The sequence below is a fragment of the Vipera ursinii genome, assembly GCF_947247035.1.
Source record: "Vipera ursinii genome assembly, chromosome: 3".
In the NCBI taxonomy this organism is placed as follows: Eukaryota; Metazoa; Chordata; class Lepidosauria; order Squamata; family Viperidae; genus Vipera; species Vipera ursinii.
In genome coordinates, this window is record NC_139516.1 from 211,246,094 (window position 1) to 211,261,393 (window position 15,300).

At 43.4% G+C, this 15,300-nt stretch overlaps 1 protein-coding gene across 1 annotated transcript in view; it reads left to right on the plus strand.

Moving 5' to 3' along the window:
- RECQL4 (RecQ like helicase 4) overlaps positions 1 to 15,300 on the plus strand; it is a gene marked incomplete at its 5' end in the record, with an annotated part of 40,216 nt that overhangs the window by 10,564 nt on the left and 14,352 nt on the right. The window contains 9 exons of the mRNA XM_083360355.1: positions 3,440 to 3,562; positions 3,738 to 3,884; positions 4,792 to 4,884; positions 7,106 to 7,242; positions 8,342 to 8,425; positions 9,966 to 10,154; positions 11,900 to 12,082; positions 13,487 to 13,685; positions 14,783 to 15,060. Of these exons, the coding sequence (XP_083216481.1) occupies positions 3,440 to 3,562; positions 3,738 to 3,884; positions 4,792 to 4,884; positions 7,106 to 7,242; positions 8,342 to 8,425; positions 9,966 to 10,154; positions 11,900 to 12,082; positions 13,487 to 13,685; positions 14,783 to 15,060 (1,433 nt within the window). The remainder of the gene's footprint in view (positions 1 to 3,439; positions 3,563 to 3,737; positions 3,885 to 4,791; positions 4,885 to 7,105; positions 7,243 to 8,341; positions 8,426 to 9,965; positions 10,155 to 11,899; positions 12,083 to 13,486; positions 13,686 to 14,782; positions 15,061 to 15,300) is intronic.

Genomic DNA, 15,300 nt, shown 5'->3' on the forward strand with positions numbered 1-15,300 from the left:
TCTATATCTATCTATCTATCTATCTATCTATCTATCTATCTATCTATCTATCTATCTATCTATCTATCTATCTATCTATCTGGGTGGTGATTATAATAAACATGAAAAAAGATAACATTATTTTTTAAAAACCTGTATTCTGTCAACTCAGTAACAATTCAGAATTAAATCCCTAATACTTATTAAATCTAGACGACATGGAAATATTGTGCTTCATATTTAGAAGATACAGATTTTTCAAAACTCATATCTTGAATCCATTCCTTGGTATGGTAGCAGGTTTCTTTCTGTTTATTTAATATTTAATATTCTATTTTTTTCTTCAGCTCCAGAATTGATAAAACCAAAGCTCTTCATAAAATGACAAATTATCTTATAAATATAGTTTAGCATCCTATTTTCATCTTTAACTATTATATTTTTTCCAATGTTGTATTAATATATCTATGATTTGTAATCAAAACGAAACTATGGCTAGATAAGACCAAATCTGGGGACTTAAACGAATCTTTAAATTTCTACACCAGCACAAAGAATTTGATGTCCAGCTTTTTGAAAGCATAACTTGAGATGTTTGATACACAGAGGATAATTTTTCCTGTTTCCTGTTTTACATTTCCCAAAACCTGGATCCCCCTGATTTTTCAATTCTTTGTTTAACAGTTCAGATACATAACAGATAGCAGTTATCATTTCTGTTTTTTAATTGCTCAGTTTGCTTCAAACATTTGCACCTCTGAAGGATCCTCAGATTGCGAGAACCTCTGAGGCTGGTCTATAAACATATTGCTAAATATAATATAAATATCTTAACATAAATAAACAATCATAAACCACTCTAGGCTGCATTAACAGACGGGTAGAATCAAGATCACCTGAAGTGTTAATAATGCTTTATATTGCACTGGTAAGGCCACACTTGGAATCCTTCATCCAGTTTTGGTCACCACAATGTAAAAAAGAGGTTGAGACTCTGGAAAGAATACAGAGAAGAGCAGCAAAGATGATTAGGGGACTGGAGGCTAAAACATAGGAAGAACGGTTGCATGGTATTGGGTGTGTCTAGTTTAATGAAGAGAAAGACAATGGGGGACATAATAGCAGCCTTTCAGTATCTCAGGGGCTGCCCCAAAGAAGAGGGAGTCAAGCTGTTCTCCAAACCGCCTGAAGGCAGGACAAGAAGCAACGGATGGAAACCAGTCAAGGAGAGAAGCAACCTGGAACTAAGGAGAAACTTCCTGACAGTCAGAACAATTAACCTGTGGAACGACCTGCCACCAGAAGCTTTGAATGATCCAGCACTGGAAGTTTTTAAGAAGAGACTGGACAGCCACTAGTCTGAAATGGTCTAGGGCAGGGGTAGGCAACCTCGGCTCTTTTAGGCCTCATGTAGTCATCAAAGAGCCGAGGTTGCCTACCCATGGTCTAGGGTTTCCTGCCTGAGAAGGGGGTTGGACTAGATGACCTCCAAGGTCCCTTCCAACTCTGATATTCTGTTCTGTTATTCACTTACATCCAAGTTCTATATCATTCAACTGGGTTAGTGGGACCAGCGCTTTCACAATTTCCATAGATTTTATTGTTTATTGTTTTATTACTAAATTTCTACGTTATTTCTTGTTCTATAATTGGTTCTGTCATGCTTTTTTAAATCTTCCTGAGAGATTTCTTCCAATTCAGCATTTCCCAATAAATTAATTATTTTGTATTCAGTTACACATGTCCTATCTTAATGTAACTGAGCATTAGAATAATTAAACTGGTAATTCATAACCTCTGCCTTATTACATAGCTGACTGTTGTTGGCTTGAATTCCAGATGTAAAATGGTATTGCTTTTCTTCCTTTAGCGTGAGCCAATAATTTGCCATCTTTCTTTCCTGAATCCGCTGATTAATGAATTTCAAAGAATAATCAAAGTGTCCTGAACATATATTAGCTGAATAGAGGGGCCATCCTTCTATACAGATCAAATATTTCTCAAGGGCAATTTCCCAGGTTTAATTAGGCTTAATCAGCAGCAGAGGCATAAAATAACCATTGGTAGAATTACAAAAACTAAAATAAACATAATAGAAGCATGCTGTCGGGCTTTTTCCCGACTTGGTCATTTGGAAAAAGAAGAGCCTTCGAGCGCCCTTGTACTGGAAGGTATATTTTTACTAAAGGTTATACAAAATAGAAAAAGCCAGATCTGAGGTTTCGTCGGCCAAAGCTACCTGCTTACTTTCCCACGTCATTCCCCATTCTCTCCCTGGGGTCCAAAAGAATCCGAACCGTATTGTTTTTGTGAAGCAGGTCTGACGAGAGATCGATGGGTCGTTAAGGTGCTTCCAAGTAAAAGAGGCAGGATGCAGAGATGCAATCATTATGAAGCTTTATTCATCGATAGGTTATATAAAAAGAGCTATATGGCATGGAGGCATCCATGCTTGTATGATAGAGAGAGAATGCATGCAAGAGAGAGAGAAAGATGAGAAGCTAAGAGCAGCCCCTGAGCAGAGGTATTTATGGGGGGTCTCGGCCCCTCCCTAACCATAAAACACTCTCTCCAATGGGGCTGCAGGGGTCTGAGACCCCTGGCTCATCAGTGGAAGCAAAGAAGCCTCTTTGCTTCCATCTGATGACCTTTTTGGGTAACTGCCAATGGCTGGCACAAAACATCTAACAGTTTTGGTACCTGTTCTGGGGTTTGGCAGATGGTCTGCATTCCATTCCCAGGCTTGTGGCCTTGGGGTCGGTCACCCAATGTCTCTGGCGGGAACTCTGTTTCTTCTCTTTCTCCCCACCCCCACCCCGACAGCTCCCTTAAACCCCCCCTCCCCCATGGTTCACGGCAGTCTGGCATCAGCAAAGCAGCGAGAAGGCGAAGCAGCGTGGCAGCACTGACAACACGTGTGTTTAAGAAACAAAGATTAGGGGACTGGAGGCTAAAACATACAAGGAACAGTTGCTGGAATTGGTATGTCCAGTTTAACGAAGAGAAGGGCCAGGGGTGACATGATAGCAGTCTTCCAATATCTCAGGGGGCTGCCCCAAAGAAGAGGGAGTCAAGCCATTCTCCAAAGCACAAGAAGCAACGGAGGGAAACGCATCAAGGAGAGAAGCAACCTGGAACTAAGGAGAAACTTCCTGACAGTGAGAACAATTAACCAGTGGAACAACCTGCCTCCAGAAATTGTGGGTGCTCCATCCCTGGAAGTTTTTAAGAAGAGACTGGCCAGCCACTTGTCTGAAATGGTATAGGGTTTCCTGCCTGAGCAGGGGGTTGGACTAGATGACCTCCAAGGTCCCTTCCAACATTATTTTTATTATTATTATTATTATTATTATTATTATTATTATTATTATTATTATTATTATTATTAACTCCCCATTGCAATCCCAGAGCTACAGTGACAGAAAACATTATTTGCATTCCTTTGGTGTCGCCCATACAGATCAACTCCCTGCTACTGAGACCCAGCAGGAAGAGAACAGCTGTGCTGCTGAAGAGGAAGTGCCCTTGTTAACTCTGGAGGAAGTGGCTCGGATGACCAACACGACTTACACAAGAATTGCAGGTAAGGGATGAGACCTACATCCGCTGGGCCAGAGCATCTGCTTCTGGATTGTTTCTGGGTTGTCTCAAGCCAGGCGATAAGGCATAGCATCACCATGAGGTTGGGTTGCTGTTAAGGCTATTAATCGCCCATGCCCCTTCTGACGAGAATTTCTACCTCATTTCTCCTTTCTCAGCAAAGAGTGAGAACAGCCCAGAAAGCCTGGAGCAGTCCGCTGAGGGAGAAAGTTACCTGCAAATAGGAAGGCCTGCATCTGAAACATCCCCTCCACCTGCCCCGATTGAGCCTTTCTACAAATTGGGGCCAGATAAGAAAGTGAGAGGTAAGAAATTCTTAGAGGAGTGGAGGAAGGGTAAAACATAAAGGAACAGTTGCAGGAACTGGGAATGTCCAGTTTAATGAAAAGAAGGACTAGGGGTGACAGGATAGCAGCATTCCAGTCTCTCAGGGGCTGCCCCAAAGAAGAGGGGGTCAAGCTGTTCCCCAGAGCACCTGAAGGCAGGACAAGAAGCAACGGATGGAAACTAACCAAGGAGAGAAGCAACCTAGAACTAAGGAGAAACTTCCTGACAGTGAGGACAATCAGTGGAAAAGCTTGCCTCCAGAAATCGTGGGCGCTCCATCACTGGAGGTTTTTAAGAACAGACTGGACAGCCACTTGTCTGAGATGGTATAGGTTCTCCTACTTAAGCGGGGGGCTGGACTAGAAGATCTCCAAGGTCCCTCCCAGCTCTATTCTCTATTCTGTTCTAAAGGAGAGAAGAAGCCTGGAATTAAGGAGAAATTTCCTGACAGTTAGAACAAACAATCAGTGGAACAACCTGCCTCCAGAAGCTGTGAATGATCCGACACTGGAGGTTTTTAAACAGAGATTGGACAACCATATGTCTGAAATGGCAAAGGGCTTCCTGCCTGAGCAAAGGGTTGGACTAGAAGACCTCCAAGGCTCCTTCCAACTCTGTCATCCTATTATTATTCTGTTGTTACAGTTCTGAGAAACATAGAAGGATTGTGTGCTAATTGAGGCAGCTTCGAAGTCCTCAGTTCCGAGTTTCCCTGCCCTCCTAAGCCTCCAGTTCTCCAGAATCTGGAATCTTTTGTTCAGAGTCCATATCCTTAGAGATGAAATGGCAACAGGGTCAGTGGAAGATATCTTCGCTCAGCTCTTCCTGCTTAGGCTTCCCTGAGGACGGGCATTCCTAACTCTGGTTCTCCACTGTCTTGTCCAGATATGCCTCCTGAAGTCTTCCAAGCATTGGCTGAGCTGGGTTATACTTCCTTCCGGCCAGGACAGGAAACGGCAGTGATGAGAATACTGTCAGGTAAGGCGTAAAGAAACAAACTTTTAACTTACTTGGATCTTGGCGGATGTTTCTGGCAAGCCTAACTGCCGCAGGGCAAGCAGATGGCTCTTGGTCGGCTTCGGTTTGTCCTCGCCTCCTGACAGAACACTGTAACGTTGACATAAAAGTCATCTCCCGTTTTTTTCCCTGGCATGCTGGTGCCACTGCGCATGGGAGATTAGGCCTGCCCCGTGGGGGACTCTCCCATCTTACCTGAAGCTTCCTCCTGCCTGTTGAGCACACTCAACGGGGCCTAGAGAAAATGCGTGCTTTGCATTGTGAAGCCTGATTTCAGTGTTGCGAAATGAAGGGAAGGAGAAATATAATGTGGTGTGGGACCCCCTCTGTTTTACTGAGCAAGACATGCCCCTGTTCGCCAATCCTCCATGTAGACATCAGGTGAAATTCTGCTGTGTCTGCTTTAATACGTGAGGGGGCAGTGTGCATCCTACCTTCCTTGCTTGCTTGCTTGCTTGCTTGCTTGCTTGCTTGCTTGCTTGCTTCCTTCCTTCCTTCCTTCCTTCCTTCCTTCCTTCCTTCCTCCCTCCCTCCCTCCCTCCCTCCCTCCCTCCCTCCCTCCCTCCCTCCCTAAGCAAATAGCACTTAGACTTACTGCTTCCCAGTGCTTTACAGCCCTCTCTGAGCAGTTTACAATCAGCATGTTGACACCCCCCCAACAATCTGGGTCCTCATTTTTTGACCTTGAAAGGACAGAAGGCTGAGTCAATGTTGAACCTCATCAAGATTGAACTCCTGTGCTTCCTTCCTTCCCATTTTCCTTCCTTCCTTCCTTCCTTCCTTCCTTCCTTCCTTCCTTCCTTCCTTCCTTCCTTCCTTCCTTCCTTCCTTCCCATTTTCTTTCCTTCCTTCCTTCCTTCCTTCCTTCCTTCCCATTTTCCTTCCTTCCTTCCTTCCTTCCTTCCCTCCCTCCCTCCCTCCCTCCCTCCCTCCCTCCTTCCTTCCTTCCTTCCTTCCTTCCTTCCTTCCTTCCTTTCTTCCTTCCTTCCTTCCCTCTCTATAGCCACCCATTTCAATCAATGACTAGGTGGCTTATAATTCCAAAACTAAAAACATTTATTTATTTATTTATTTATTTTATTGCATGTATATACCGCCCTTTCCCTGAGGACTCAGGGCGGTTTACAGGGAGTTAAAAACAAAAAAGCAATTTATAAACCGAAAAACATCCAAAATAAATATACAGAGCAGCTGAGATATTTAGCCAGTAAGCAATAAAGCCCGGAAGCGGATCTCTTAACACATTCAGGGCCCCAGGCTCCGGAACACAGCCAGGTTTTGAAGGCTCACAGGATTGGGGCCACTCTGATCTCCGAGGGGAGGATATTCCACAGAGCAGGTGCCACTGCAGAAATAGCAGCTCTCCTAAGTCCCTGCCAGCCAACAATCTTTGGCCGATGGGATCTGCAGCTTGCCCGATCTGCTAGAATGAATTGGATGGACAGAAATTCTTGGAAAATTCTTTAGACTAGAATTTCTTTGGGCGGTTCCCTACCAGTCACATTTGAACCGACAGGTGTCTTGGAGCTGTCAGAAAAGGACACCTAGCTTTATTTTTTTTTTGTTTCTTTTCTTTCTTTTTTTTGGATATTTGGAGAAATCGTTTTCCTCTTCATGCATTCACAAGACCTCTGGGAACACGTTCTGATCTTAAGTGATGTAGATTCAGGTTAAATGTCAGGAACCTTTAAAAATATGACTGGTCAGTCAGTGAAACAGGCTGCCACGTGCACTGAGGAGATTTTCTCTGAAGGTTTTCCTACAGAAATTCAGTGAGCGTCCAAACAAGCTGTTGCCTATGGAGATTGTCAATCACCCTGGTCACCATTCTCCCAAAGATGCTTTTTTTTTCCTCAAAAGGCAACTGGACTTTGTTTTTCCTTGAAGACGTCTCGCTTCTCATCCAAGAAGCTTCTTCAGTTCTGACGGCTCAAGTCGGCTCAGTCAGAACTGAAGAAGCTTCTTGGATGAAAAGCGAAATGTTTTCAAGGAAAACAAAGCCCAGTTGCCTTTTGAAAATAGCACCTTTGGGACATCCAAGCTGTGGTAGTGAATCTTGCACTGAGCAGGGGGTGGGATAGATGTCCTTTAAGTTGCAATTTCTACGCGAGTGCCAGCACAGGGAAAGATCATCATGGCTGTTGGTTCTGAGGCTGACTCTTCTGGCTGTACTCTCTTGCAGGGCTCTCCACCTTGGTGGTCTTGTCCACAGGAATGGGGAAATCTCTCTGCTACCAGCTCCCCGCCTATCTGTACGGCAAACGGTCCCCGTGTATCACGTTGGTGATCTCTCCCTTGGTGTCACTGATGGATGATCAAGTAAGCTGGAAGATGCCCTTGGACTGGGGGGGGGGCGTAGTGTGGGGGAGGTTCTAGCACGGCAGCACAACTCGCTGTGGCCAACTCACCGAGGGACAGCCTGCTGCGGGACAATTCAACAATTTAAGCATTTAAAATTATTAGAAAATTATTTTTATTTTTGCCATTCATTCTGTCCCTCCTTTGGCATCCTTTCTTGAATGATTCTATTCCATCGTTTGTTCAATACAAAGCTTCCTCTTTCTGTTATGTATTCAAGATGGACAGTGATTAATATTTACATGTTACTTTATATGTAAGGGTGTAGGTCTATACATAGGTTGTATCTAGTATGTTCTAGATGTATGTTATGTATGTGTACACTTGAGAGCAAGCAACTAAATTTCATGTTTAATGTGTGCCATTGTGCCCACAGTAAAAAATGACAATAAAGGTTATCTATCTATTTCTCTAATCTATCTATCTATCTATCTATCTATCTATCTATCTATCTATCTATCTATCTAGGTGTGTCTATCTATCATATCAATCTAGCTAGCTAGCTACTGTAGGTCTGTCTCATATCAATATATCATATATCAATCTATCATATATCTATCATATCAATCATTTTATATATCAATCTATCAATCTCATCTATCTTATCTGTGTCTGTCTCATCTATCTTATCTGTCTTTTCTATCTTATCTGTCTATCAATCTATCATCTATCATATCTATCTTATCTGTCTATATATAACATCTGTCTTATCTATATCTATCTTATCTATCTGTCTATATCAATCTACCATCTATCTTATCTATATTAATCTATCTGTCTATCTATGTGTAACTTGTCCTGTGGTGAGTTGGGCACGCTGAGTTGTCCTAGAGACATACCCCCCCCCCCCCGCTCGCAGCCTGCCACCTGCCCTGGCACAGGTAGGGTGGGCCAATGCCAAAATGCACAATTCAGCCTTTTTCCGGAGCAAAGCGTGCAGTGGTAGGGAAAGCGGCAGGGACGGGGCTGCTGTTCCTTGGCTGGGAACCGGCTGGGGAGGGGGACGGTAGCTCCCGTGCCTGCCTAAGTCTGAGTGAGGGGCGTTCTGTGTTTCTTGCAGGTCTCCGGCCTGCCTCAGCGCCTGAAAGCAGCCTGTGTCCACTCCAGCATGTCGAAGGCTCAGAGGGAGGCTGCCATGGAGAGGGTGAGCCAGCTGCCTGGGTGGGGAAGCTGCCTCGGCTGTCTTAAACTAGGATCCTCCAGATAGTACTGCCCTGCAAAGCCCACAATTCCCATGCGGCCTAAGAATTGCAGGATTTGTGATCTTAGTGGGGGTTAGGCTTAGGTGTGTTTGGGTCCTGCCAGCCTCCAGTTTTGAACTTAACACAGTAAATACAAGTAATCCTTGATTTATGACCACAAGCAAGTCCAAATTTTCTGTTGCTAAGCGAGACAGTTGTTACGTGCCCCATTTTACAGCTTTTCTTGCCAAAGTTGTTAAGTGAATCACTGCAGTTGAAAAGAATAGAATGGAATGGAATGGAATGGAATGGAATAGAATAGAATAGAATTAGGAATGGAATGGAATGGAATAGAATAGAAGAATAGAATAGAATAGAATAGAATAGAATAGAATAGAATAGAATAGAATAGAATAGAATAGAATAGAATAGAATAGAATAGAATAAGGAATGGAATAGAATAGAATAGAATAGAATAGAATAGAATAGAATAGAATAGAATAGAATAGAATAGAATAGAATAGAATAGAATAGAATAGAATAGAATAGAATAAGGAATGGAATGGAATAGAATAGAATAGAATAGAATAGAATAGAATAGAATAGAATAGAATAAGGAATGGAATGGAATAGAATAGAATAGAATAGAATAGAATAGAATAGAATAGAATAGAATAGAATAGAATAGAATAGAATAGAATAGAATAGAATAGAATAGAATAGAATAGAATAAGGAATGGAATGGAATGGAATAGAATAGAATAGAATAGAATAGAATAGAATAGAATAAGGAATGGAATAGAATAGAATAGAATAGAATAGAATAGAATAGAATAGAATAGAATAGAATAGAATAGAATAGAATAGAATTAGGAATGGAATAGAATAGAATAGAATAGAATAGAATAGAATAGAATTAGGAATGGAATAGAATAGAATAGAATAGAATAGAATAGAATAGAATAGAATAGAATAGAATAGAATAGAATAGAATAGAATAGAATAGAATAGAATAGAAATATGGAAGGGAAGGGAATATGGAATGGAATGGAAAATGGAATAGAGTAGAATAGAATAATAGGATGGAATGGAATAGAATAGAATATAGGAATAGAATTGAATTGAATTGAATTTAGGAACAGAATAGGATAGGATAAGATAGGATAGGAATAGGAATAGGATAAGATAGGATAGGATAGGATAAGATAGGATAGGATAGGAATAGGAAAAGAAAATTAGAATAGAATAGAAAATATGGTGTGGAATGGAATAGGATATATGGAATGGAATGAAAGAGGAGCAGAGAAGAATTAGAATAGGAATAGGAATAGGTCCAAACTCACTTAAGGGTCTTGCTTTGCGAGGGGAATTTTGGGCTCAGTTGTGGTTGCCAGTCGAGGGCTCCCCGTGCTCTGCCCTGCCCAGCAAGGTCGAAATCCCAGTGCTCGGCGGGGTGTCAGGGGAAGCCGCTGCCCCTGACCAACCCAGGTGCTCTGCTTGCAGGTAAAGGCCGGGAAAGTCCAGGTGCTCCTGCTGTCCCCCGAGGCCTTGGTTGGAGGGGGCCTCTCGAGTGGCAGCTGCCTCCCCCCCGCGGATCAGCTGCCCCCCGTGGCTTTTGCCTGCATCGATGAAGTGCACTGTCTGTCCGAGTGGTCGCACAACTTCCGCCCTTGCTACCTCCGGCTCTGTAAGGTACGGAAGACGAACGAGCGGAAATGGGGGTTGGGCTGCAGGGAGGAGGGGCTTCTGAGGGGCCCCTGGGCTCAAAGACCCTGAGCAATCGGCACCAGCATCCAGCCCCCTCTTCAGCTCTGCCGGCTTTCCCCAACCCTTGGCAAATGGAAAGCGAGCGGACCACAACTCCTAGGGTTCTCAGCCATGGCCATCCTGGCTGCGGAATTCTGGGAGTTGAAGTCCACTCTAAAGCTTCCTCCTTCCGCTGGGTGTTCAAGATGGACAGTGATTAATATTTATATGTTATTTATACGTAAGGGTGTAGGTTTATACATATTGTCAGGACCCACCCCAATCCACGTCTTAGGAAAACAAAAGCTCTTGGAGTCAGTTCTAGTCCAAAAGGAATTTTTACTAGGACATGCTTGGTTGGGGGAATACAAGACAGGACTTAGTATTGTTTTACAAATTGAGATTTTATAAAGGGTTCCCGGTTCAACCCCCCCTTCCCTCAACCCCATTTGGTCAGCCCCCATCATTTTACTTCGTGTCATCCATTTCGTGGGAAAAAGGAACTTCGAATCTTTATGGTTATTGCCTTCTTCCTCTCCAGAATTAAAAGAAGACACAAGCCAGATGCCTTCTTCCCTAACCCTCCCTTTTGTTCCCCCCAGTTCAAAAGGTTCCCTTGGTCTTTGAAATAACCTAAGGCAGGCTGAATCCACATCCGCTCCTCCTTCCTCGGGAGATGGCAGAATCCAGGGGGGGGGGATAATGTTTTAAACATACATTTATGAATGTGATATAAATGGATTCTGACACATATGTTGTATATAGCATGTCTAAATGGGTGTTATGTATGTGTACGCTTTTGATAGCAAGCAACAAAATTTCATTTTTAATGTGTGCCAATGTGCCTATAGTAAAAAATGACAATAATTCCATATTCTATTCTATTCTATTCTATTCTATTCCATTCCATTCCATTCCATTCCATTCTATTCTATTCTATTCTATTCTGTTCTATTCCATTCCATTCTATATTCCATTCCATTCCATTCCATTCTGTATTTTCTATTCTGTTCTGTTCCATTCCGTTCTGTTCTGTTCTCTTCTATACTACTCCACTCCACTCCATTCCATTCCATATTTTCTATTCTATTCTATTCTATTCTATTCTATTCTATTCTATTCTATTCTATTCTATTCTATTCTATTCTATTCTATTCTATTCTATTCTATTCCATATTCCATATTCCATATTCCTATTCTATTCTATTCCTACATTTTATTCTACTCTTTTATATTCTATTCTGTATATAGGTAGTCCTGGAGTTACAACAGTTCATTTAATGAACATTCAAAGTTACAATGGCCCTGAAAAAAGCAACTTATAACCATTTTTCACATTCACCACCATTGCGGCATCCCCCATGGTCATGTGATCAAAATTCAGACACTTGGCAGCCCATTTATGACTGCTGCAGTGTCCTGGGATCACCTGATCCCCTTTTGCGGCTGTCTGATGAACAAAGTCAATGGGGGAAGCCGGATTCCCTTGGCAACCTTGTTACTAATTCCCTTAACAACGTGATTCCCTTAACAACGGTGGCAAGAAACATCCTAAAATGCGGCAAAAATCCCTGAATAAATGTCTCACTTAGCAACAAAAATTGTGGTCGTAAGTCAAGGACTACCCGTACTTGGAAATTGGGGAGCCTTGTTGAAAGCTTCAGACGACCTCACCGTTCCTTCCCCGGCAGGTTCTTCGGGAACGCTTAGGTGTGCGGTGCTTCTTAGGCCTGACCGCCACCGCCACCGTTTCCACGGCAAGGGACGTGGCCCACCACTTGGGCATTCCGGAGGGTGAAGGGCTGGCTGTGCGTTCTGCTGCAGTTCCTCCGAACTTGTGTCTCTCTGTCTCCACAGACAGAGACAAGGATCAAGTAAGTCTGGAGCCCAGCCAGATGTTTCCATATAAGAGAGCCCTTGGGAGGGGGTGGGGGGAAGGGCTGGGATTGGGGAGGGGTTGTTCAGAAGTCTTCTTTAAGAACGTTGGATGGAAGCAACGGATGGAAAGTAATCAAGGAGAGAAGCAGGGCTTTTTTTCGTCATAGAACACCCAGAACGGAGTTCCGGCACCTTTTTTGGATGGAACCTCGTAGGGTAGGCAAGGCGGGTTGTGTGACCAGTGTGAGTTCCGGCACTTTTTTTTTTTTTTTACAAAAAAAGCACTGCAGAGAAGCAACCTGGAACTAAGGAGAAACTTCCTGACAGTGAGAACAATTAATCAGTGGAACAGCTTGCCTCCAGAAGCTGGGAAAAGAGGAAAAAGCGTAGGGTAACATGAAAAAGGGAAAGGGTTAAAGTTTGTAGGATGCCGTGCGTTTGTGGGCTTAATGTGTACTTTTGCGTTGCTTTTTATTTGTTTAAATCTCTCCTGTGCTGCCTTTCACTTCTTAAAAGACCCATTCAATTGGTGGCACACAAGCTGAACAATTAACCAGTGGAACGCTCCAACACTGGAAGTTTTTAAGAAGTGACTGGACAACCATTGGTCTGGAATGGTCTAGGGTTTTCTGCCTGAGCAGGGGGTTGGACTAGATGATCTCCAAGGTCCCTTCCAACATTATTATTATTATTATTATTATTATTATTATTATTATTATTATTATTATTATTATTAATTATTATACTTTTATTCATAAAACATGAAACTCAGTCAACTGAACGCTCAAATTGACTGGCACTAATGGTTGACACGGGTTGCTGCCAGCATCCTAGGTATCAACCAGGATGATTATTATTATTATTATTATTATTATTATTATTATTATTATTATTATTATTATTATTATTATTATTTATTGCCAGCTGTGTAGTGTTGAGCCTGTCTTCCAGAAACTCACAATAAGATGGAATTTTAAGGCTCCCCCAAAGGTGCTTTTTCAAGTGGCAACTGGACTTTCTTCTTATTCTTTGAAATCTTAAAAGTTTTTTCTAAGAAAAACGGGTCTTCTCTAACAACAGGCTCTGCTTTGCTTTGTACTTCCCAGCCAGAAGCTGCTACACCTTTTGAGTGTTTTTTTTTCAGAATTAGCAGCCAGAGATCTGGAATAGATCTATCTGGGTTCAGAAATCCACCGCTCTGGGAGAACTTGTTTGGGACCAGTCTCCTAGAATTGAGAGGAAAAATCGGGCTGAAATGGCAAGAAACGGTCCCCTGGATAGGAAACGTTTCCCTGCTGGCTGTTATTCTTCTTTCCTCTCTTAACGACGCTAGCCCTTTTCTTCCTAAGGTAGCCAGGAAAACAGCTCTGACTCTGTTGAAAAGCTTTCCATTCTTGCAGGCTCTTGTAAGTTTGCTGCAAGGCGAGAGGTTCGGAAGCCTGGATTCCATCATTGTGTATTGCACGCGCCGGGAAGAGACGACGCGGATTGCAGCCTTCATCCGCACGTGTCTGCAGGGGGTGAAGCTGAGGGCCCCACCCTGTGAAGAAGAGCAAGACGCACAAGGCCATCTGCCTGGAAAAAGGCAAAAAGCCAAAGGTAGTTGTTGAGCGGGGACTATTGGCAGAACCGACCTGGGGAATAGCTGGGTAAGAATTGTTCTTTTTGTCCTCAACTTTGGGCCACAATTGACTCCCAACGTCTCCGTTGCTAAGCAAGACGATTGTTAAGTGAGTTTGGCCCCCTTTGGCCACCTTTCTTGCCACAGTTGTTAAGTGGATCGCTGCCGTTGTTAAGTTAGTAACACGGTCGTGAAGTGAATCTGGTTTTCCCATTGGCTTTTCTTGTCGGAAGGTGGCAAAAGGGAGGGGGGCACATGTTCCCAGGACACTGCAACCGTCATAAGTATGGGTCAGTTTCCAGACATCTGAATTTTGACCAAGTATCACAGGGACGCTGCGACCGTCATCAATAGGAGTCAGTGGCCAAGCGTCTGAATTTTGAACACTTGTCCCTGGGGATGTTGCAATGGTCATAAGTGACTTTTTTCAGTGCTGTTGCAAGTTTGAATGGTCACTAAACAAATTGTCTTAAGTCGAGGACAGCCTTTGCCTAGTGCCAAAATGGTGTCAGAGTACCAGCCCACTAAGCTTCTCTGAGAGAAGGTCCTTCCAGAATTAAAGCATGTCAAGGTAACAATTTAATAGCTAAACAGCTTGTGTAGTGATGTAGTGTAATGTAAGGTGGATGATGCAATGATAGGAATGACTCAGCAGGTCTGTGCCTCTTTAAGAGTAAGCAGGGTCTGTATCCCTTTAAGAGCTTGAGTATAAAAGGGAAGGCTTTGCTGGAGTCTCTCATCCCTTTCCTGCTGTAACTGTTGTGTATTGGAGTTCACTATTACCATGTGCATGTATTTTGTTCCTAGTGTATATTGTAGATAGTGTAATATAAACCACCATTTAAAATAGACCATTCTTTACTGTATTTACTCCTGGGTTATCTCAGCGCGATAAGACTGCATGCTCTGACAAAGCACAGCAAAACAGGCATGGGACCTTTCCTTTCTGGAACAAACCGGCTTTTTTTCCCCAGCACTTTTGAATCCTTGAAACGAGTTGTGGTTTACCTGAGTGTGGTTTCTCCCAGGCTTGCAGTGGGCCTCACACTTTTGTCCTCCTCTCATTTCCCCCTAGCTAAAAAGAGCCTCCGCCGCCCTCTGAAGTGGGTTGCCGATGCCTACCATGCAGGGCTGTCTGCCCACGAACGCCGCCGGGTGCAGAACAGCTTCATGTCTGGCCAGCTGCGAGTGGTGGTGGCCACGGTGGCCTTTGGGATGGGCTTGGACAAGTCGGATGTGCGCGGGGTTGTGCATTACAACATGCCCAAGAACTTTGAGAGCTACGTGCAGGAGATCGGGCGGGCTGGGCGGGATGGCCAACCCGCCCAGTGTCATCTCTTCCTAAACCCGGAGGTAAAGTACGGTCCATTCTAGGGGATTTGTTCAGGGGACAACTTCAGCGTGAAAACCTGCCACAGGTGTGTGCATCACATATTTGAAGGGCTGTCACCAATAAGAGGGGTGTGTGTGTGTCAAGCTCTTCTCCAAAGTACCAGAGGGAAGGACAAGAAGCAACGGATGGAAACTGACCAAAGAGAGAAGCATCCTGGAATTAAGGAGAAACTTCCTGACAGTGAGGACAATTAACCAGGG